This window comes from Papilio polytes, unplaced genomic scaffold (genome assembly GCF_000836215.1).
Source record: "Papilio polytes unplaced genomic scaffold, Ppol_1.0 DF821400.1, whole genome shotgun sequence".
NCBI classification, from domain to species: Eukaryota; Metazoa; Arthropoda; class Insecta; order Lepidoptera; family Papilionidae; genus Papilio; species Papilio polytes.
Genome location: NW_013527804.1, coordinates 1,303,313 through 1,328,693, shown reverse-complemented (window position 1 = coordinate 1,328,693; position 25,381 = coordinate 1,303,313). Strand labels below are relative to the sequence as shown.

Sequence of the window (25,381 nt, the reverse complement as noted above, 5' to 3'; positions counted from 1 at the left end):
ACGGATGAACGGATTTGGATTAAATTTGGCATAAACATAGAAGATAGTCTGGTAGAACACATAGGCTACTCAGTTATATTTTTTTTATTCGCTATTATTTCAGAGATTGTAAGAGTATGTGTGGCCTCTGACATTATATTAAGTATATATAGTATAGATATAATTTAAAACATAAAATCAATGTAATCACTGGACAATAAAACTTTGGTATGATGTTGAGCACACATTCGTGTTTCTTAACTTTTTAATTTTTGTTTCTAAAGAAACTTTTTGCTTGTTCTATGATTGGTCTAATTGATGTAGTTAAGAGGTACAATTTAAAAGTTTTTCTGTTTGTCAGACCTAATGCTACACAGTTAAGCTAGCTCGTAATCTAGAATCTAGATATACTAGTTTTGTCTAAATCTAAATACTTATAGGTTTACATGAGGAACCAATCCACCATTGTTATTTTACGACGCGACAATTTCTTGGCTTAATATTTGATTACAAGAAAAAAATTATTTATTATACAAATATTTTTTAACTAATGATTTAATAGGAAATAGGCTAAATCTTAACGCAAATCTAAAAACTTTTATTAAATTTTGTTACTGATATCAATGATGATATAGTTTTGTACTCCATTTCTATGGTTTATTAGTATTCTAAAATTATAATTTAAAAACAACATTGGTAAAGTACTTGACACAATATTAAACACCTCCATGTTAATTATCTAGTAATATTTGCCACGCGACTATCGTGTGCTCAAATACTTCCGCGTAGTAATAAATATTTGTTTCATATTTAAATTAACCTTTGTACTAACTTAACGTTCAAAGTTGTTATTCTTTTTAGAGGTACAATCGGGGAATCTGGCGGTGTTGCTTTAATGCTTTGAACGTTTTGTACAATTTGAAAGACGATGCGAAATATTAACTAAAAGGAATGCTTTTACATGTCTACGACAATCTGTTAGTGGTACACAGCTGATTGCATTTTATTATAAAATACAATTGGATAATTCAATTTCATTTCAACATACTGCTATCTGGTTTTTTGTTTGTTTATCTTGTTGCTAGAAATAAAGCAATAAACATGGTAGGACCATGCTTTTGAATACTCTACTATTAAATTAAGAACTATCTCATAAATGATAGAAGTAAATTATGTAGGGCTTAAAATGTGTTACCATTTCAGTTACAAAAATAGTTATCTATGTTCTTTTAAAACAAATGAATGTAATATGTTGGGGTAGATATGTTATGAAACAAGTGTTACATTAAAAACCCAGTTTATGTCGAACAATATTTTATATCTATATATTGATATTGTATATAATTATATCTGATATCTGTAGCCATAAGTAATCATACTAACATAACGTAAACAACTTCCTCAAACTTGTAAATGTCAATTAATGTAGATATTACATAATATGGAATATGTTTGAAGATATTTAGTTATGTTTAAAACTGTTTGTAGGTAAATGTAATCTGTTTTAAGAGAATTTTCATATAGATTTGCAGATTGATAACAAAAAAAAGAAATTAAAATGGACTACAAAAGTAGAGATAAACCAAAGTATGTAGGGATTGTGTGAAAGATATGTGTATGTAGTGAATACAGATATGATGGGTGACAGATGTATGGAAAAGTACATACTTTGTAGACCCTCGGTAGAGAAAAGGGCAGGTTTATGATTTAATTATATTCATGTCTATTTAAAGTGGTCAATTTCTGATTTTAACGATACTAGAAGTGGTAGCTTGCTAGTATTCTAGCTTCTTCTATTATAAAAATTATAATCTTATTGTCCTTATGTCATATATCCTCGAAGTGGGGCAGAGGGCGTCCACAGTGCGCTGCTAGCTCGCTATATCCTGGGCTCTGCGTTTTGTCCCGGGTCATGTCAACTTAATTGCTTTCATGCAATTATAATGCAATGGTTTAATATGTTTTTTTATGTTTACACTTATTACACTTGTACAGTCTGTAGATTTATGTATGTTAAGATGACTAATATTATTATTTTGTTGCAGTTAATCTGAATGGTGCATCAAAAGTGGATATATCACATTTTGATTTACTCAAAGTTCTCGGTACTGGAGGTGAGTGCGTTTTAATTAATTTTATTTGACTTAACATATTATTGTATCTCTATCAGGTAACCTCAAGTATTTTTTAAAAGCAAATGTACATCTTTTTTACTATTATGATTTATCTAAACCTCTTGTATAGAGCTAGTCAAGTTAGATAGAGGTTGTTCCGGTGTGTGCCTTGGAGATACCGGAACCTTCGTCTATGTCACTACAGGATGGCCACCAAGGGGGTTTTAGTAGATCAAATCCTAGATAACCCTGCCTTCCCCTCAGAAGGCAAGGTATCTTTTGAAGAATTCTCCCCCAACATCAAAAAAAAATATATAACATTAGCTTGCATACACATTAAGGTTACTTAATTTGTTAGGTAAAGTTTAGTATGTATTTAAGTGATGCGTAAAAGCCAATAACCCAGTTAAAATATTTAATTAAATTTAAATATGTTAAAAATTGTGTCAAGGTAGATTTAATCTGTGAAAGATGGTAATATTATTTTGTGTACTAAACAAAAACTGCATGTCCTCAAATTGTTGCCATATTAAAAAAGGTACATAAGTTGACTGCAACTAACTATAATTATTTAAGTATGGATAATATATGAAAACACATAATTTTATATGATTTTTTTTAAATTACGAACTTATCCGGTTGTAATTGCTATAAATATATCACATTGTATTGTAATATCTAAACTGTTTATTTGATAAACTGCATAGTTCGTGTTGTAACATATGTTACACCCTAGTGTAAGCCTTTACGTAGTACATTAATAAGCACCACTGTTAGAGGCATCGTTTACGTAATAGTGTATTGTTTTGTATTGATGATGTTATTGGCATATTGGCATGTCAGTCGCAATATATCTGATTAAGCTATTCAACAGATTTTGTACATAACAATTTTACTGGTTAAATTTTGTTATTGATAACAAATTCGTGGTTGAATTGTATGGGTATGTTTTGTTTCCAATGGAAACGTTTTAGTCTTGTCCTCCTTAGTAGCCTTATTAAGAAACTATTATATTGTTTCCTACGTAAACTATCGTAACTGAAAAAATCAATTTAAAAGTTTTGAATATAGTGCAATTAAATTTAACCATGTAACTTCAGTTTTTATTAACTACTATCTGTTTCTCGGGACTTTGTCTACTTTTTTACAAAAATAGTATCAAAACATAGCCTTCCTAGTGTTAACGCGTTTAAATGGTGAAAGAATGTTTGAAATCGGCCCATTAGTTTTTGAGAATTTAGTAATATGTAGAAAAAAACAGATCTTTCCTCTTTATAATATAAGTATAGACTAGTTGTTACCGTGCGACTTCATCGGCATCAAATTATTTTATTGTTTAAATTTGTCAAATTATCAATGTCAAAGTGACATAACATGATGACACCCTTGCTTCCTTGATTTTGGCAGCAATTTATGGTCTCTTTCCCACATTAGAGTTTTTATCCAAAATATTTACCCCCTAAGTTTAATGGTGATAAAATATATAGCCTAAAGCGTGACGCAAGTGTAGGGCTTTTTATTAAAAGAAGAATTATTCAAAAATATGCTGTAATTGCTGACATCTTAGGCAACAAAGAAGTGTGTGTTCACGCTTTATTATAATAGTATAGATTGAGTAATATAGTATTTATGTGTATGTAATTAAGTAAAAGTATATAATCAAGAGTAAAAACTAAACAATTGATACTAAATCAAACCATAAGACGAATAGAGTTCTCTTAGTAATTTAAATGTAACTGATTTCGTTAGATTTCGTTTCGCAAAACCCACTGGAGTTCCGAAATAACATACGCTCGTCACGAAGACGAAATAAAGACAATGCATTCGCGACAATAAAAAGCGACCGCTATGCATGTGTAACAATGCTGCACGGTGCATTGCCGGCCGTGTGGTAAGGGCGATGACCTGGGAACACGTGCTTAGGATGTCCGGGATGAGGGTAGTAAATAATTTTAAGACGTAATTGGTATTTGATTTTATAAGGACTATGTATAGTAATAATTGTGGTAAAAACAATAAAACGCTAATAAAATCATACTAATATGTAACAGTGTATTTACGAAGCGTTTACGAAGCAAATTGTTTAAGATTCGCCTCGTCCATTTCCGCGCCGTTACGAACGACCAAACACGACCGTTAACTCTGAAGTATAATTGCTACATGGCAAATCCCTCTAGCGTCCCATGGTAAAGTATGTAACCCTCATTTCCTTGTTTTTTTAATTAATTTGAACCGTTATGATTCCCTGGCTATAATTTTTTCAGTCGAGGAATAGTTGATACCAAGTTCTTTATTTTTATCTATTCTGTAGTTATTAGTAATTCATAATTTTTCCTTAACTAGCTAAAACTCAAAATATTGTCAGATGTTACAATAAAATTTCATTTAACAAGGTACAAACCTTTTCTGATATCCGAAGAATACTCTACCATTATTTTATTTATAAAATTAATTATATATTTTTTGTTCATATGTCTTCTCTAATAGAACACCTGTTAAGATGTGTGTAATAAATTCTAATTTTTTTTATATTTGTATCCGCATAGTTCATATCTATTACAAAACTTTTTACTAGTAATCGTGTGAATATTCTCAAAGTTGTCATAATTGTACACAGTAAGCTATTAATATAAAAGGGTTCTCAATTCCTCAACCAACAAGGGCGTTGCGATATACTGATCGACAGGACGAGGGGGGTTAGTAATTTTTCTTGACTATGCTTAAAACACGCGGTTTTTGAGTTATCTATGTAGGATTTTAGGCACCGTAGTATTAGGACATTTTCCGTGTGATTAGGGGGGGGGGGAGCTAAGTAATTTTTAATTTCTATTTATACTGACCGTTACTCGCGTGAAATAAAAACAGCCTATGATACTGATAACGTAGCTTTTTAATGGTGAAAGAATTTTTGAATTCGGCCCACTAGGTTTTGAGTTAATTAAATACATACAAAAATACGAATCTTTCCTCTTAATAATATTAGTATAGATTTAAAATACTAGATTTTGGTATTTTTTGACATCTCATTAGCTAGGCTTAGTTACAAGCAGGAAATGAAAATTAATAAAATTCCAATCAAGTTTAGTAACTCGGTTAATTTTCTTAAGAAATCCTCACAAAATGTTACTTTCGCAACGTTAAGGATTGAAATAACTCTGCAAAACTCGCAGAACAATCAGCCGGGGTTGAGCTTTAAGGTCACGTGACATTAGTAGTAAACAATTGTGGGTTTGAGTTCGGTTTCAGCACGTGTATGTATGGCGTGTCACGTGCAAGGACTTGTGTTTGGTTCATAGATTATAGATGCATGTCTCATGTAGAACATTCCCGTAGGTAAGACACGAAAACATATGCAAGATATTGACATAGAGTAATAAGCTTGCCGGAAATAGATGTACAGATTGCTGGTACATTCTTTGATGGTTTTACAAGTTTTGATATTAATTTTGCTTTTAATCCTATCAAAATCTTACTAATATCAAATGCGAAAGTTTATATCGTTGGATGTTTGTTCAATTTGTGTTCTAAATGGCCGAGTGGATCAGGATGAAATGTAGCATAGATATAGAGCAAAGTCTGAAAGAACATATAGGCATTAGAACACGTGTCGTGGCAGGCGAAAGGTAGTTGATAATGAAGATAGGTAAAAACTGTTGAGTCTAACGCACTTGGAAATACCAATTAAGAAGTCCTCAAAAAGCATCATGTTCTAGCATAAAGCATACTGCCGTATAGTCACTTAATGGACACTAAGGGACAACGTAAGTAACAATTTAACGTCTCTGATTAGTAGTTAAACATGTTACTATGTAGAGAAAGCCTTTGATTTCCGCTACCGAGCGTCAGATGTAAACGTGACTGGTTGTTAGCACGTGGGGAAGCTGTTTACGTAGATTGGACGATGGGGGGCATGAGGAAGGGGGAAATAAGGGGATTGTGAAGTCACGTGACCACAATTAGCCAAGCGAGCTTCGGTTTAACTATTGTTTTAGCGTATAATGCGGTATGATTTGAAAGGGTTATTTACGTCTTGAAATTATATGCGTGGAATTAAATAGATAATATAAATAATACCAATTTTAAAATGTATTGACTGAAGAAGGTATGGATGGATTGTGTGATAGAGGATATGCTTAAAAGGGAGTGGATTCAGATATGACGGCTGATAGAGATGTATGGAAGAGCAGCACATACTGTGCCGACCCTCCACAAGGGATAAGGGCAGGATGAATGTATCTGATTATATTATCAGCTTTTAGTTTTACGTTTCACTTAATTTACATAGTAATGGTTTATAGACTTTTTAAATTGCTACATATGTTTTGCGCTACCTTTAACGCAAGAATAGTTGCATAACATAGGTTGTTTCTTTCTTTAATCAATAAAGGAGCGAGACAAATGCTTGTCTCTATTTACTTTTTGTTGAAATGCTTTAAGTTTTAATTGTTCTATGCACCATTTCAATATCTTTAGCCTACGTATAAATAACGTGACCAAAGGAGGCAGAACAAATTATTGACGTATGACTTTAACGTTCCGTCATTTATCGTCATCGTGACGGACGAAGTATTTTATGAAAACGTACATGTTTACGTCTTTAATAATCATATCGTCTATCGTCAATATTATCGCATAATAACAATTTGTTGATGTGCTTTGCGTACTTGTGACGCATTGAAATTATTCGTTCTGCTATGTAACGAAAGGGTGACGTTTGTGATTTAAGTTATGTATGTAATATGTAAGAATCGTTAGTTTTCTATTAATTTTGGTAAATGTTTGATAATCCCTGGAACAGGTGGACCGATTTGGACGGGATTCTGACTGATAGATGATTTTTTTTTAAATCTGCGCTAACGAAGTTTGCGGGCGACAGCTCGTATACATATAAAATTGGAGTGCCTGTTTGTAATTTCAATTACAGATTTACAAATTTCGGGAAGATGATGTATTTGCCTTGCTGAAAACGAAAATCGCATTTAATTTTTTTTGCAGTCTGTCCGCAAACCGCTTTTGTCCCGGGTAAACTCCGAAACGGCTGCGCCGATTCCGACCGGACTTTTACTGAAGGGTAGCTGACATAGACGGGCATATTATACGTTATTTTTTTATCTTAATATTGCGTGGACGAAATCGAGGACAACAGCTAGTCATAATATAATTGGTCAAAATCTATTCTTTTTGTTTTTATCGCGACAATTTACTGAGATTTTTTTTTATTCAAACAAGTTTGTTTTTGTTGCTTTAAATGTGCAATTATTGCATATTCAATGCAGTTTATATTTAGTTTTATTTTACGTGCGTCAAAAGCCTGTTTGACATTTTTGTCTTTCAAAATGTTGCCTTCAAGGTCACTTACTTTTATGGTAATTTTATTAATATAGTATTTAAAAAGTATAATGTTAATAAATCAGAATTTAAGTAAGTAAGGGTAAGGAGGTATAGTAAGCTTGTATTATTGATTCAAAAGATTCTGTTTTTTAAATCAATCGATAAAATGTTCAGAAAGATCTAGAAAGTCTAAGCTGACTTGTGCTATGATGCTCAAGCGCACAATGACGTATGACAGTTTGTCCCGTAATGGCTACCGAGACGAACCGTCGAACAATGATCCCTGTACAATAAATACCCTTGTAGTTGTATTGTAGAAAGTGAATTCGGTGTTTGGACGGTCGTGCACTTGAAATATTTTGTTAGTTACGTGTGTCTTGTACAGATTTTGATACATAATGCAAAATAAAATAATTGAGGGCTTGACAGATTATGTTGTTAACATTTTTGCATGTTTTATTTTTAATTTAATTGAAGAATTTTGTTTTTGTAATGTTCGATGACATTTAAAACAATTTCGACTTAATATCCTGATTGCAGTTGTAATGGTTTACTTTCTATGTGACGTCATTTTTACCGTTACGAAGCTATAGACGGACCAATTTATCTGACCCGGTGATAAGTGAAATTAAATTACAGCACATGGAAAACTATTAAGTAAAAGTGCCACAAAATTCTAGACTATCTTATAAATATGTAGGCTCTTGTTTTCTGACAAAACTGTTGAGATAACAAGCTATAGGTAGAATCTGTTGAAAATTGCCAGTACAAGGATTTGTGAAGGTTACTGAGGGAACATCGAAGGTTTCAATGTCCTTATACGTAATGACATGAATTATTACCGATATTGAAGCTTTGATTTGTTGCTTTGTTAAATAGTTATGTATAATTGAAATATTTTTTTCCAGTGAAACTGTACCCTTAATAAAAGGAAGTTTTATTCAAAGTCGACTGGTGACATTCTATCTTAGTTATAAATGATTTATGCCCACTTAAAGATGTATGGTTTTCAAACGCCACGTGTTTTTTCTGACAAAATTTTGCTCTTTTTTCAAAGAAATTTATGGATTATCCGACAAGTGCAAGTTTTGAATAGAAATTTAATTCAAGAAACAGGATGAAACATCAATAGTCTTCTCTGCCTACCCCTTTAAGATTATTTTAGTATTGTAATTAATGCGCAATATATGTAAAAATGGATAGTGTACCAGGGCAGTATGGTATTGTAGGAGTGCGGGCCAGGACGTCGTCCGCGGGTTCGTCGACCCCCGAAACTGGCGCGTAGCGGTGCCCGGTCATTACCCGCCCGTCCTTACATCGCTTCTGACCTTATGTTCACCTGGTACTTTGCTAGTGCGTTTTTTTTTGTTGTTGTTTTTTTTATTATTTTTTTAATGACTTATCAAAGTTTTGATTAACAATTACTTAGTACAATTACCTTGGTTCTATTCATGTGAAATTCTAGGATTAAAGTACTTGAAATTTATTACATACCTTCCATTCAAAAGGTAATAGATAAATAATTATAAATGATACGAGTCAACAATATTTGTAGGTAATTTATTCTGGAATTTTTGCCTATGAGTCATTTCGTTAATGGTAGATTTTTTTCCTCAATTTATAACCTAATTAAAAGACGAATAAAACAGTCAAAGTATTTAAAAGTGAACTATTACGCGGTGATTATCATTTTATTGTAATTATTGTCCATCCCTAGATTGAGATAAGAATTAATTAAAACTTTACTGAAACAATCAATTGACTTCCGTTTCCGTTCAAACTAACATTGTTTATGCCTTGTGTGTTCCTCGTTAAATTAAAAAGTAATGAAGTTAGAAATAAGTCAAAATTAGGTATTCAAGTTTTCTATAATAATAAAGCGTAAACACACACTTCTTTGTTGCCTTATATGTCAGCAATCACAGCATATTTTCGAATAACTCTTTTTTTAAATAAAAGCCACTTACGACACGCTTTAGGCTTTATATTTTCACGACGTTAAACTTAGGGGTAAATATTTTGGATAAAAACCTTAATGTGTGAAAAACTTATGGTAAGTTATTGCCAACATCAAGGAAGCAAGGTTGCCATAGTTTGACATCACATCATGTCATGTCATTTTGACATGTGCAATTGATAATTTGTCAAATGTGAACAATAAAATGATTTTTTTATAATTTTATGCGGATGAAGTCGCATGGGAACAGCTAGTATAAGATAAGGCCTTGAAATCGAGGCCGTTGATCCCACGGGCGTGTCTTGTAACAGTATTGTATCGAAATGGAAATTAATTCATCGTTTTAAGTTTGCCGCTTGTATCGGAATAGCCAATTAGTTGATAATAACTTTCCAAGTGGTAAATTCCATGGGAATGCAGTTTACAAATAAGTTATAACTTGAAATTATTTAGAACTATGCAATGCGAACAATATGGTAGACTTTCGTACAGATTCTAAATTTGTTTTTTTTTTTAATTTAAACCCCCCATTTATTTTCCCCATCGTATTTGGGTCTTCTGTGGCCTCCGGAGGTCCATTTCAACCCGTTTGAATCAATGGCCCTAGTGGTTAAATTCTTTTAAAATCACGAACACTTAATGATGTTTATCTATACTATTATAATAAATCGTAAACATACACTTCTTTGTTGTCTAAGATGTCAGCAATTACAGCATATTTTTGAATGACTCTTTTTTTTTTAATAAAAAGCCCTACACTTACTTCACGCTTTAGACTATATATTTTAACGCCATTAAACTTAGGAGATAAATAAATTTTGGATAAAAACCCTAATGTGGGAAAGAGACCATAAGTTGCTGCCAACATCAAAGAAGCAAGTTTGTCATGTCATTTTGACATTTGCAATTGATAATTTGACAAAACGTAAATTTTCATAATTTCATGCGGATGAAGTCGCACCGGAACAGCTAGTAGCAAATAAATACTTATTTATCTTGTGAGGTTATTTATGTTGTTACTTAAAAGTAACACATACTTATTGTTAGTAAAATTGTCGCTAATCGATTTTATAGCCTGGTTAATAAGGAAACCTTGTTAATTGCGATCGACCTTGTTTGAATCTACTCATGAACGTGAAGAAAACTAGTCGACTATAACTTTATAACATAACTTTGTGGTTATTTTGATATAAAAATATAATAATAATAACCTTTTTGTACCATGATTTTATACCTATACTAGCTGTCGCCCGCGACTCCGTCCGCGTAGAATAAAAAAAAAAGTATAGCCTATGTGTTCTCCCAGACTATCCTCTACATGTATGCCAAATTTCATCGAAATCTGTTCAGCAGTTTAAGCTACAAAACTCTAACAAACATCCATCCATCTAAACTTTCGCATTTATAATATTAGTATGATAAATAAATAAAGTTTTGTATAAATTACTTTTACATTTTTATAAATGTCCCTTGTTGAGGTCGTCTAGGTGGGTTTGATATTTATTTCCAATATAAAAATTAAATAATTGAAAAATATTGTCGTATAATTTAATAAAATAAACAGTTTACGGTTGCCAGGAGGAAAAAGTAAAGTCGGTTTTTAAATTACTGTTTTTGTGGTATTTTATTTAATTTTATGACGTCAATGAATTCAGGTCTCATTTTATTGTGCACGGGTATTAATAACTTTTAAATATAAATTCTCGCTAATCTTTCTATGCCCATTTCACACTTAAATAACAATAGAAATATTTGTACCATACGTGATGAAGTAAATAATATATAGTGAATATACAAAATTCTTTGAACTCTAACAATTTTGCATAAGGTTTAATATAGTCTATAATATATGAGTTGAAATTTGTTTGTCTGAAGATAGCCCATTTTGTGATTAAAATAGACGCGATTTTTGGATAAATTCGATTGTTTCAGTGTTTTGAATTACTTTTATTATTTCATGCAATGGCGTGTTTAGAATTCGGATTTTATCGGTTTATGGTAATAATATACAAATTAAATTTATTTCACATATAATGTCTCCTAGACGTCCTTCGTTTGAAAGTAATAAATTAATACATAAAACAGCGATAGATTACAGAAGGTAGCCATGGGTTTTTTCCATTTCTTCGGATAAATACATGCATCAGGATTTATTGTAGACCTTTTTGTTTCTGATTTGTTTGATAAAAAGCCGCTTAAAAAACAAACTACAGTTATCTATCTGTCCGAGAAAAGGTTGACTTTTGGTATCTTTTAAGGAACCTTTTCTGTTTTAGCGATATTCGTTGCGTGATCTTTTAATTACGTATTATGTTACAATGAACCGTCTGTCCGTCCGTGTGTCGGGTTTCGGGTTCGATCTCGTAACTTGCAATGTCAACTGGTCACTGACCTGCCTCAATCATACGGCGCATGTTCTTTGCGCATCTTACACGCCAAATGTTAAAGTTACACTGATTTGTGTCAAAATTGAACTTTATTACAATGAGGGTAGAGTTGAATTATTTGGATTGTTCGATGGTGTTAACTTTACCTTGAAAGAGCGGGGCAGACACGTTTGACTAAACTATCACTCAATTTTGCGTGATTGTCGATTATTTTGCAGCCAATTCAAATGTAGTACAACTAAAAATCGAGTAGTGTACGCACCTCTATATAAGCTCAAAGGAAACAAAGCGAGATTAAACAGTTATGCGATAGTTTTATCAAAGATGTGTGAGCGGTCTAATACAGTAGAACCTCGATAACTTAAACCTCGGTAACATAAAAACCTCTATAACTTCAAAAAATAATATGTTCCTTCCTATCAGAGCCCAAAACTTCTATAACATAGACCCTTGGTAACTTAAAACCTCTATAACTTAAAACCTTGGACTTTAACTTATCGAGGTTCTACTGTAGTTTGGTTTGTGAATCGAGTATTGCAGAATTTAACTATTTCCTGTTATCTCTGTTTTTTAAGAGAATTAAAGCGATGGAAATATGTTTTTGTACAAGTTTTTCGATACTGGAAACAGTAATGCTTTGTAATGGTAAACACTATCATCAACAGATTAACACGGTTTCAAACCACTAATAAAAGTCGTATCGTTCGTAAAACAATTATGACTCGAACACGAACTGACTTGTAATTTAAAATGGCAAAGTCATGAAGAAACAGCAGGCTTGATTGATCAATTATTTGTTGATTAAACAAGTCAGAATTACCTGGGGTATTGGATTTTATTATCTTTACTTAAATTATGAAGAGGAAAGATAAAAGATATGTATTTTTCGATTTTTGTATGTATTGAAATAACTTCAAAACTACTGGGCCGATTTCAAAAATTCTTGCACCATTAAGCTACGTAATATACTCCATTTTTGCTTTTTTTTAATTATATGCGGACGTAGCCGCAAACATTAGCTATCTTTGATTATAGGACTTATTCGGATTATAAAAATATATACAGACGAATGGAGAACCTCCATCTTTTGGGAAGTCGGTTAAAAAATACACTCTTATACTTGTTTTGATTGTCTCTTTTCTATAGAGTTAGAGGGAGAAGACAATGCTTGGATATGGAAACCCATTAAGATACAGTTTTCATTAATAATGACATAAGAAACTTTAAAATCAGTGTTTATCTGTATACGGTTCATAATGTTCGCTTACTTTAGTCGTGCAAAATGTCTGGGATATGTCAGTGTTGAGGGGCGTAGTGCGTTGACATTACCACCCGTGCGCGGGAGATAACATTCGATCCCCTAGCCGTGCCCCCGATATGGTTATTTCGATCTGTCCGCTAAGGTAACCACGATTTACTTACGTAGGATGAACAGTTTTTAACGCTTTTCGATGTGTGTCGTATTTTTAAAAGTGATACTATGATTATGTAACCATTTATCAATTCCAAGTCATGATTAGTTGGTAGGAAATAATCATTTAGTTAATCTATTTTTCGTGGTTTGATAAAAAATAAAAGAATGTGTATCGCAAACAAATTTAATAAAAATAAACAAAGAAATGGTGTTGATCACAAATAAAATATTAGAGTGTTTTTGTCCCCTTTTGTCTTTTATTTAAATGGTAATGATGTTGTAAAGAAATTTGAAATCCCATGGTCACCCTACTAGGTGAAGTCGTCTTTGTATATGATCTTTTACTTTTTGTAAAGAACGGAACTTCATGGTTTTGTTTTATTTTTAAGTTTTATTTAAGCGGTTATAACCCTACGTAATACAAGCAAGAGTAATACATAAGCTTGTTGTTTATTCTTTTTATACATCTGATTTTAATGTTTGTTTTTTCATTGGCTTTCAACTTCTAGAAGTAATAAGAAAATGATGTGAAAATACAAATAAGTACAAAATAAAACTTTTTAAAATATGAGGTATATGAAGTGCGGTTTTATTGTATTGGCATTTTTATTGCTAAGTTTAAGCATTTATTATATCACGTAAGTCATTCTGAACGATATTATACCTCCATTTTAGCAATTTAAAGGAGATTCACATTCTTTTGCCACCCTTTCTTGAAAGTATGAACTGTTTTTATGACGAGTGTGCTTAGTCTTTATGTTTTCCCCTTCGGGGTCTAGTCTAAGGGATGTTTTGCTAGGAATATTTGCTCATATCTCTTTGAAGTTTTCCTGAGAGATAGACTTGTGAAAAAAAAAAATTAAAACCGATTTATTAATAGATTCTTTGATGACATTACTTCTGATGTTTGATAGATTAAATAACAAGAATATTCAATTCAATATCAAAAAACAATATTGAATCAATCAAATTTTTAATGTATTTAAAGACGGTAATTAATCACACTTCATACTAATATTATAAATGCGAAAGTTTAGATGGATGGATGTTTGTTAGAGTTTGTAGCCTAAACGGCTGAATGGATTTCTATAAAAATTTGATTGTAGATAGAGGATAGTCTGGAAGACCACATATGCTACTCAGTTTTTTTTTTTTTTCAATCCCACGCGAACGAAGTCGCGGACAAAGCTAGTAATAAAATGAGTTAGTTAAAAAGTAGAAGTATGTATTATTGATTCGGTTAATGATACGAAAACGTAAAATAATAGGTATTTTTTGCAAAAGTTATATTTTTAAATACAACATTATTCATACTTGGAATAGCGAAATAAATATTTCCGTTGTTAAATTCAGTGTTCTTAATTAAGATGCTGATTCTCTGTAGCGGTGAATTTTAACAAAAACGTTCTCGTGAAATGGAGGCGGTTATGCAAAACTGTTGAAATCCTGGAAGCCGGAGTTGTAAAGAGCTTTTTGAATTAATTTATTAAAATGTGCCCGTAATTCAGCGTTTTAACGATATCGTGAATCTTGATTATAAATACTTTGTATTTTGTATGCAAGATCAACGCAATGTGGGCAATTTCATTGTAAAATTTGTTACTAAATGCCAATTCAATACCATTTATAGTTCCAGTTGCGTTAAATATACATTATCATTAAGATTTTGACCTGTCTGTTTGAAAAATCACTATTTTAAAGTACCCTGTAATAAATTAAATAATTTGAACTGTTCAAGTCAAAGGTCAACGACCGTAATTAAGTTTTGAATTAAAAAAAAATTCACCCCCGTTGACCATGTGTTTAAAAATTTGCATTGATAATCAGCGAGTGGTCATAACGCACATCCGCTCCGTTGCGTGGTGGGGTCGTAAATGCGGTGCACGCGATGCCCGTATTAACTGGACGCCACCTGTGTGCGCATCCGTGCTAACTACATAATTGACCAGTCAAATTGTAACGTTTAGTGTTTGTACTCATAGATTTTTATTAAGATTTTTTTTTATGAGCTGGATTCCTCTTAATTTGGTTATAATAGCAATTTAAGTAGTGTATGTGTTTTTATACTCTTGTAATTTTAATGTAAATTATGTTATTTAGAGTAGGATAAAGATTTTCCATACGTGGCGTTATATCTATGTCGATGATTGTTAAAGCGTATTGTTTTTTTTTGTGTTTGTATCAACGGTTCGATATAGTTTGACCCCTTTACTATTGTGAGAGGTCATGGTCATTGGTCATGTGAATCTCAGCAATATAGGGGTCAAAGATTTAACGAGGTTTGCCGGGTTTTCATGTTATTCTGTTTTGTTCCATGGCGTAAATGGGTTAATCGATTTCAAAGGAATTGTTATTCAATTCGAGAGTTAGTAGGACTTTTTTTTAATCTTTTTTAAGTCTTGCAATATGTTTTTGATTCTTTGTAGTACTTCAACAATATTGCGTATCATTTGATAGTTACAGTCAATATAATAATTAGCATAAACAATTGTTACGTATGTGTGTTGCTTGATCTATGACGTTAACGCACCTATCTTGCTCTGTTTATATGTAATAGAAAGAGACGGAAATAATAGTCCGATTCTCATATCTGAATACTGAGTAAATATTATCTGTTTTTGTTTTTTTCTTTTATCTTTATATAGGGTAATGATATGATATTAAAATTCACGCTTTGGTATTGACTGCACGAGACAGAGTTAATGGCAGATAAGTGTTGAAAGAGTTTGTAAGTTTTCTAGAATGTTCGATTTTTAATTCTGTTTATGTTTTTACGTGTGGAAATATTTGTATAATTCTCCAAGTTGTTTATTATTGTTGAGATTTCTTTTACATTAAATAATAAATAAATGTTTTAATATAAAAGTTGGAAGTAGTGCTTAAAAATAGTGAAAATCTAGTTCTGTTAGTTAGTCTAGACTAATCGAATAATCTTATTGATTAAAGGATTACTGTATTGACTTATAAGATTTTTGTTGTTTTTAATTTTTGCCTAAATACGAATACTTATTATCTCAAATCTATTGTTTTAAAAAACTACAAGGCCGATTAAAAAAAAATCACCGTTTGAAAGCTACGTTATCACTGAGTAACATAGTCCATATTTTTAAATTTCACGTGGACGAAATCGCGAGCAGCAGCTAGTAAATACGTACACGATAGCCTAGTAGAGTAATAAAATGGTACACAGTAAAGATCGTTCGGGGTCACATTGTGGGCCGATGACGCTGCCAGGTGCCGTGTTTTTTGTCCCCCCTCCTTCAGCCCCCACACGGGCAGATGCTCTGAGGGTTGTTTACCTCGTGTGTACTAATGTATACGATGGCGGTGCTGTATTCATTTTTGAATGTTTAGGGCCGGATATTTCGTTTTCTACTAATTTATTGGTATAGTTTAGTCATAATCTATATCTATCTATACTATTATAATAATGCGTAAACACACACTTTGTTGCCTAAGATGTCAGAATTTACGGCATATTTATGAATAATTCTTTTTTATTAAAAAGCCCTACACTTACGTCATGCTTTAGGCTATACATTTTCACATTTTTTTGTATTTTAATATGAAATTCTAATCGTATTTGCGGCCACGTACGTCTAATGTATGTCTGAGCTGGATTGAGATTTGGGATTGTAGCGTTTATTTTGAATGGTGTTAAATTCTTTAAGATAAATATGCATTTCGATATGAAACCTTTATTATTTAGATCGAAAGTTAAATTTGAACGAATATTGGTTATATTTAAACGAATTTTCGAACAAGATTTATTCTAAATTAATAAAATTTCATCCATTTCTTTAAGTAATAGTAGTGATTACTTATTAAAACCATTGTGTTTTCAAAACTAGTTTAATGTCTGGAATCGTTGTCCTCAAAAGCCTATAAGGTATGAACTCTAATCCACCCTCCAAAGGTCGGCTACGCACCCCTAAGGTCTTCGCCCTAAGCGACCCCGTAAGGTCCTCGTCCTGCGTTATTTGGAGAGCCCTAAAATCAGGGCTTTATGTATTAAAATTAAATGATATTGGAACCCTTAGATTTTGTTCTCTTAACCTTTGAACTTGGTAATAATTTTTATATTTAACTATCAAGCTTATAGAAACAAGAATTAGATAATTATGACATATGCTTTCCCTAGTCTATTTGACTCGTGCATGAGCCTTTTTGAGAATTGCAATTTTCATCATAATCTCCTTATTCTACTCCCGTAGGGTCGGCGCAATTTTGAAATAAGTAAAGTTAGTTTTGTGATAAAACGAAACTATCACATCTTTCGATATTCATAGTATTTCTAATTTTAATATTGATTTAGTTTTTTTTTTTAAATCTTGGGAACCTACAGTGTGTATTTATTGGAATTCAGACGTCATCAACATCTTATCCTACTACCGAAGGACGTAACAGATTTTTGTCCTCCAAATAACTATCGTCCGTCATCTCAGTCATCACTCCCACCTTGATCATGTCACTTTTCACGCAATCTATCCAACTCTTTTTAGATCTTGTTTTACAATATGTAGCGAATGTTATATCTAATTTATTTTATTGTACTCATTACATGTAACAATTGGTGTACGTCACGCGTCAATGTCCTTTGCCGAACAAATGTGGATTTGCATATTATCGCCTCGTCGCTTGAGTTTTAATGAGGACGATGTTGTGTAGGGTAGCAACTGTTATGGTACTTCGTGGCAGAAATGAGTTAGACTAACATATGTTATTTCTACATAATAAAAGTAACATTTAAGGTATCCCATTATATGTTGCACTCATGGTGTAAGTACTAGTGTTTGTTTTGAAAAGTGATACGATGTTTCTAGTCATTTGTATCTCACTACTGGGTACAATCCTCTTCCAAATATTTCCACGACGATCGGTCCTATGTTCCATCCAGGATACTAAGACATGGATTATGTCCGACATTTTAAGACTTTCTGACAGCCAAGTTTTGTAAGCAATATGCTGTGTTGATTATACTATCTATACTATTATAATAAAGCGTAAACACACACTTCTTTGTTGCCTAAGATGTCAGCAATTACAGCATATTTATGAATAATCCTTTCTTTAGTAAAAATCCCTACACTTCCGTCCCGCTTTAGGTTATATGTTTTCACGCCATTAAACTGAGGGGGTAAATATTTTGGATAAAAACCCTAATATGGGAAAGTAGCCATAAGTTGCTGCCAACATCAAGGAAGCAAGGTTACCATAGTTTTTCATGATGTCATGTCATTTTGACATTTGCAATTGATAATTTGACCAATGTAAACAATAAATTCATGCGAATGAAGTCGCACGGGAACTGCTAGTAATTTTATAAAGAACATGTAATGGTATGCAATGGTGGAATGTACATTTGATAGCCTTATGTCTTCAAATCGTATGCTTCTGGTGTGATTTCAAGGGCAGGGTTTATTGAGTTACATCTGTCCAGTTACCTACACATTTAAATCAATATGTTTTGGATACAAACGTGTTTATTTCGTCCACGTTTGCAGTTCAGTGACCGTCCTTGCATCGTTTGTGCGTTGCTCCCGAAAGATGGAAAACATTGACTTCGCATTGCCCCTCATGCGAGGTTATTGAACTTTGCTATCGTATAGTTGCTTATCGTGTATCGATCGATGATGAACTTGTGTTAAACGTCGATATCAAAATATGACATCATGACAAATATATGCGTCTCCTCCTCCGTCACTTAAGGGTAGGCAACGCATCTGCAATTGCGGATGTTAAGAGACAGCGGTCGCTTTCCATTTCGGTGGATTCAAGTAGCCGCTTGCTCGTTTGCCACCTTATGTTATAAAAAAAATCTATTATCAATTTCTTTATGTCATGGGTAAATTCCCCTTCAAATTGCCATACATATGTTATATGTTGATCCTGTGTTGAGTAGATATGTTGACCCGTTATCGTACCATTACGATTTCTTACTCATATTGTATACTTAAACCTTTCGAAAGGTCACGGATTAAAAACTAGTATAATGTTTATAATTAACTCGAGATTCCGGCTCGTCAGCGTCATCTCGCGTCCTTTGGATGCAGTCGGTACAGTCGCGTAGATAAACCAACTTTCTATAAGATTTATTATATCGTGGTAGTTAATATTTGTAGAGTGAGAGAGAGAGAGAAAATATCTGTGACACATGTCTCGTTTATTTCCTTTTTCATTCTGTTATTAGTGCAATGAGAAAGAGATGGATGAATTGCGTGAAAGGTGGCATGATCAATAAGAGAGTGACTGAGATGTCGGATGATAGAGTTATTTGGAGGTCAAAACCCGGTGCGCCTTAAGGGAGTCGGATAATGTAGGGAGATGATGATTAGCACAATGATTTTTAGATACATTTTTCTGAATGTTCATCTCTGGTTATGTAAAAGATATTATCGCTCCTTGTTTATTCGCTCGTACTTGTGTATGTGTCTGTACATTGTGACTTCCAGAAGCGATTACACCTGACCTCGTCTTGAGATTGATTCACGTAAGGTCGACCGCAGTGTACTTGTGTATTTTCGGATGTTTTACACGAAAGTGAGGTGGACGGTCCGTTTAGGGATACATTGATATTGTTGGGCTACGCTTGGATCAATGAGGAAGGATAGAGTACCTTACACTGCCGGATGAAAGGCTGAACTGAAGTAGGAAGCGTTAGGATATCGTAGGTGTAGGAACGTAACCTGTACAAAATAATCTTTTTAGAGGATATAATGATATAATGAGAATTTTTGTAAGTAGGAGTTTTTAGGCATTCAAAACCTCAAGTAAATATCAGAATAGTTTCTATCAGTGTTTGCTGTTTTCTAGTTTTTTCGCTACAATCCTAATAATGAGGAATAACCAAACCGCGACAATGCAGTCGCTAGCACGACACAAACAAAGCGCACTTTTAATTATAGCTTTTTGCGCAAATGCCTCGCTTACTGTTAGGAAATGAAAATGCGTATGCGAATATGGTCCTTATGCACAATGCGTTCCACGCATTCTAATCTACAATTACTTTGTTGTGCGGTAAAACTAGAAATAATCAGCCCGACTCTATGAATTGATTGACAGGGTGATGAAAGTTGTCAAATTGTTAGCTAGATTATGTCATAATGAGCAGTGACCCTTTTGCAAGTTCATACTTGAATTATAACGAATCAAATTGCGATAGAAGATCTAGGGCCTGTTCCACCAAATATAAATTGTCTAACAATCCAACGTGTGATGGAAAATATGTGATGGAATTATCGGATTTTGTTCCCTTATTTGACAGTGACGTCATTAAACTGTCTGAGCCTCTATCACCCAGTGGTGGGAGAGGCCCTATATACTGCCCTGAAGAATACCTAAAATTGTGTTGTGGATATACTAGTACTTAGGTGGCAAAACTAAATTGACTAGTCGATCGCGACTATTAGTTTTGTAGAATCGAGAAGGTGATTAGTATATCGTATGTATCGTCTGTGAACTAACCAAGTTGGCCATTCCTAGTGCCGAATTGCCTTTCATCTTGTTAGTGTCACTGAACTACAGTTCTTACTAAGTAATCTATAATCGTAAGTTTTCATTGCTCTAACACTATTAGATTATGTTTCTATACAGGTGTTACGGTATTAAAACCCACTGTTATATCTTGTGTAGTCAATGTCAACATTCCGTGAGACATTGATAATACAAGCTTAATCTCATCCGGACAGCTGGCGCAGTAACCGGATACATCCGCAATATGTCGGTAGGGCTTGGTGAACTGTTACTAGATGATTGTACTAGGATTTTAAATGATAATATACTCTGTTACAAATGGATGATGAATTATTTGTAAACAAATTACTAAAACCCGGAAAGAGATCAAATTCTTTGTCTTAAATGGTTATGTCAAGTTTGATAGTTACTATTTGAGATGTTTGATGAATGTGGCAGAGTCAAGACAATACTTACGTAAACACACACTTCTTTGTTGCCTAAGATCTCAGCAACTACAGCATATTTTTGAATAATTCTTTTTTTAATAAACAGCCCTACACTCACATCACGCTATATTAGGCTATATATTTTCATGCCATTAAACTAAGGGGGTAAATATTTTGGATAAAAACTCTAATGTGGGAAAGAGACCAAAAGTCGCTGCCTACATCAAGAAAGCAAGATTGCCATAGTAAGTTTATTGGTATTTTGACATTTGCAATTAATAATTCGACACATGTAAACAATAAAACTAAAATTTTCATAATTTTATGCGGATGATGTCGCACGGGAACAGCTAGTTGTGAGATAAAAATAAATGAAATTACATGCAGTTTGGTATTACAAGCTAAATTGAAGATTATTTAAATGTTTCGGATTTTTATAAAGGTCGTAGTATGATAAAGTTATCGTTAGATTGTTGCTTTTGTATATTTAAAAATTCTTCAATCTTATAAAATCTATTTCCCAGCTAATAAATGACGGTATCTCACCTAGATTGCATCCTCTTATAATTTCCTTCACGTTTACCAGACGGAAACTAAATTGAACCTTATTTCTTAGCAATGGAAAATAAAATTCCAAGACCAGTAACGTCGACCTAAAACTCAGTAATAGGTTATCACGTAGTTTTCTATGCTCTTGAGGAATTTTAGATTTTCGCTTAGTGTTTTACTTATGTTGTCGTATACAGTCAATTCAAGATAACAAGTAACACACCTATAGTTTAAACTGAATAGTCTAACAGGACGTGTGTTGCGGGCATTAATTGTCCATTAACGTTGACTCCAATCCATCTTGATCCATTTTTCCTCAAGAACATATTTTTAGAGAAAAAAAATCATAATTTCTAATTTAATTTAAATCTCGTTACGTTTTATAATGTGATTTTTTTCTCTTGTTTCAGCTTACGGGAAAGTGTTCCTAGTTAGAAAGAGATGCGGCGTCGACGAGGGCAAACTCTACGCGATGAAGGTTTTGAAGAAAGCCTCCATTGTACAGAAACTAAAGACCGCGGAGCACACGAGGACCGAAAGACAGGTTAGTAGTCACTAGACAAAAATGGCGGGAATACACATGCCACTAAAACGTAGTTGGTGTACTTGTACTATCGTACTCTGGTGTCAAGCTTCGTACTAACCTCGTCCCCTCCCTACTTAATGCACATAGTTGTTCCAAAATTTCGTGCAAGCCAGTTGCATGTCAGTTAGTATTTACACATGCCTATAGCTGGCACGTAATGCTTGCATGAAAGTATGCCTGCCATTGGCATGTGTATTACCTTAATTGAAAGTAAGTAGAAGTATGGTATAAAGTATTTAATTGGAGAAATAATAACAAACTTATCTTAAACTAGCTTACGCCCGCGTCTCCGTCCGCGTGGAATTAAAAAAAAAAGTGGTAGCCTATGTGTTCTTCCAGACTATCATCTACATCTATACCAAACTTCATCGAAATCCGTTCAGCCTCAAGGCTACAAACTCTAACAAACATCCATCCATCCATCTAAACTTTTTAATTCCACTATATAAGCGTTTTACCAGGTTTGCTCATAAATTGTAAATAATAAACAAGTCTGATGGAAGATTAGTTTTTCATATATTTAAACCTAATTTTCAAATTATCCTTTCTCGTATAATTGTATTTACAGAAGGGTTAAATAGTGTAAAGTAACCCGACAACTATCAACGCTTATAAGATTAGATGCACGAACAGTACAGGCTTTAATCCACTTATTTCACTATACGTTAGTAAAACTATTGTTGTTACACTATTAAATAATGTCTTACATTGGTAGTGGAAACATACCTTTAAGTCCTTAAACAGTGAAAATGAATTTTAAGCCTTCTTATCATTTATTTGGAAAGAATTGTAGGAGCCATATTTCATCACCTTTAAGGACACTAAAAATGTTACACATTGATTTCCATTACAATTTTCCTGGCAATCTTACTTCTTAAAATGCAAAAGTCTAGATGGATGTTTTTTTTTGTTTAAGGCTTAGTGAATGTAGAGCATAGTCTGGAAGAACACGTCTTTTGTTTTTAAACGAGGTCGCGGGCGTAAGCTAGTTGTGTTATATTTTGTAAGACGCTAAAGTTGTTATAATTTGAATTTAACTATATATTTATTCCGACAGGTTTTAGAGGCGGTGAGAGCGTGTCCTTTCCTGGTCACCCTACACTATGCCTTCCAAACAGACGCCAAGCTACATTTAATATTAGGTAAGTGGAATACATACTAGTTTTAACTTTTGACTACAACTTGGTTACATATTGTACTGAATTAGTAACTGGGTTTAAAGTGTAAATACAAATATCCCTTTTATTCTTGTTAATAAAACTGACGTAATATCTATACTAATATTATAACGAGAAAAAGTTTGTGTGATTGTAATGAATAGGGTTAAAAAACTACTGGGCCGATTTTAAAAAGTCTTACTGTTAGAATGGTAATTTATCTGTGAGTAACATGGGCTATGGGCTACATTTCTTATTATTTTTAAATTTCACGCGGACGGAGTCGCGGGCAAAAGCTATGTTTAATATAAGTGTTTAAATGATTTTTACATAGAGTATAAAAGCTTTTGTAGTCTATGGTTGATTAGATTTACTAATAAAATTTACGTTCAAGACTTTAGTTGCTCGAAAGAAACAATAAAAATTGATCGTTCGTATAAAAATTCTATCCAGGTTTTTCGATAGCTATTCCGATCCTTAGATCGTTTGAAGCAAACGGATTAAAGCAATCCTAGAGTAGGATTCACAATACATATCTAGATATAATCTGTTTGCTACTTTGTTGCAATCGTACGTTGCATTAGGATGTATATCTTTTATTGGTTGTTATTCCGTCAGCTGATATATCCTGTACGCCTGGTACTAGAGTGGACTGGAATAATCCAAACTGAATTAAATCATCATGTAAATATTATAAATGCAAAAACACATAGGCTAATTTTTATCCTGGGAATAGTTACGGTTCCCGTGGGATTCATTAATTTATTTTTTTAATGTTTACTTGATAATTCTGCAATGGTTCAACATATCTTATTGAAATTTGGCGCAGATATAAAACAAAGTAAGGAGTACACGTGAGATAACGTTCATCCCCGAGAAATGTCCGGTTCCCGAGGGATACGGAACTTTTTGTTATTTATATATTTCGTATGTTTTCTAATACCACGCGGACGAAGTCGAGGGCAACAGCTAGTAAATAAAATGCATCTGGTTTTTTATGCTAGTGTTTAATGGAGATTGTTTATTCTTTTCCGTATATTTAAAACTTACTAATATTATAAATGTAAATTTGTCACTGATGTATTGCATAGTCAGGAAGAGCATATTATGGGTTAGTTTTTATTGTTACCGGGCGGACGAGTCGCAGGCAAAAGCTACTTTAATAGATTTCTCGTAAGTACATGTCAAGGTCTAGATAACCCTAGGGCTGGCTCAAGGTTACCTTTTATGAAGTACAATCATTATCCTTTTATTATGCTCAGGCTAGTTGAATTTTCAATTTAGTAAAAGGGCTTTTAATGTGAATACTCTGGTCGGTGAATCTATGCTAAAGGTTACCTTTGTATGTGTTGTATAGTTTACAGTTTATCTAAATTGTTAAAAGGCTGAAATAAGGGCCTCGAGCTCGGGTTCACGTCACACATATGTTTGAATTTCTATACTAATATATGCAGGTTGCATCACGATGTTTACTTTCATCGAAAAATGTATGAATTGAAGCTAGAAATTGCTTGCTTTAGGAAGGACAAAAGTATGGTATATTTTTTATTTCAGTAATTAAAGTAAAATCGTCCTTTTGAGAATCATCATCTCCCATGCCTTATCCTACTCCCGTAGTGTCGGCGCGCCGGGTTTTCGTCCTCCAAATAACTCTATCATCCGTCATCTCAGTCATCACTCCCTTGATAATGTCACCTTTCACGCAATCCAAAAATCTCTTTTTAGGATAAAATCTTTAAACCATAACCCTTCAATCAGCCATTAAGAAAATAGTATGTTAAAAAAAAGATCGATACCACGATTCTATCTCATGAAAGTGAATTGAAGCTGTGAGTTGTAGCACTTAAAGTGTTAAGAGATGTCTTATATAAAGATATTCACGAAATACATACTGGTTCTAAAAGTGAAAAGATAGTTTCGGCGTTTGTATTGTCTTGTCTGTCAAACAATCTATATAAACGGTGGCTAAGCATGATTGATGTGATTCTGTACCCGATACAGGCAAG

The 25,381-nt window shown here is 33.1% G+C and overlaps 1 protein-coding gene across 2 annotated transcripts in view; it reads left to right on the top strand.

Annotated features, from left to right (window-relative positions):
• LOC106108916 (ribosomal protein S6 kinase alpha-5-like) overlaps window positions 1-25,381 on the top strand; it is a 70,377-nt gene that overhangs the window by 8,741 nt on the left and 36,255 nt on the right. For both annotated transcript variants that reach the window (XM_013290270.1, XM_013290271.1), the window contains exons 2-4: window positions 2,025-2,093; window positions 22,043-22,176; window positions 23,276-23,360. In XM_013290270.1, the coding sequence (XP_013145724.1) occupies window positions 2,025-2,093; window positions 22,043-22,176; window positions 23,276-23,360 (288 nt within the window). The remainder of the gene's footprint in view (window positions 1-2,024; window positions 2,094-22,042; window positions 22,177-23,275; window positions 23,361-25,381) is intronic.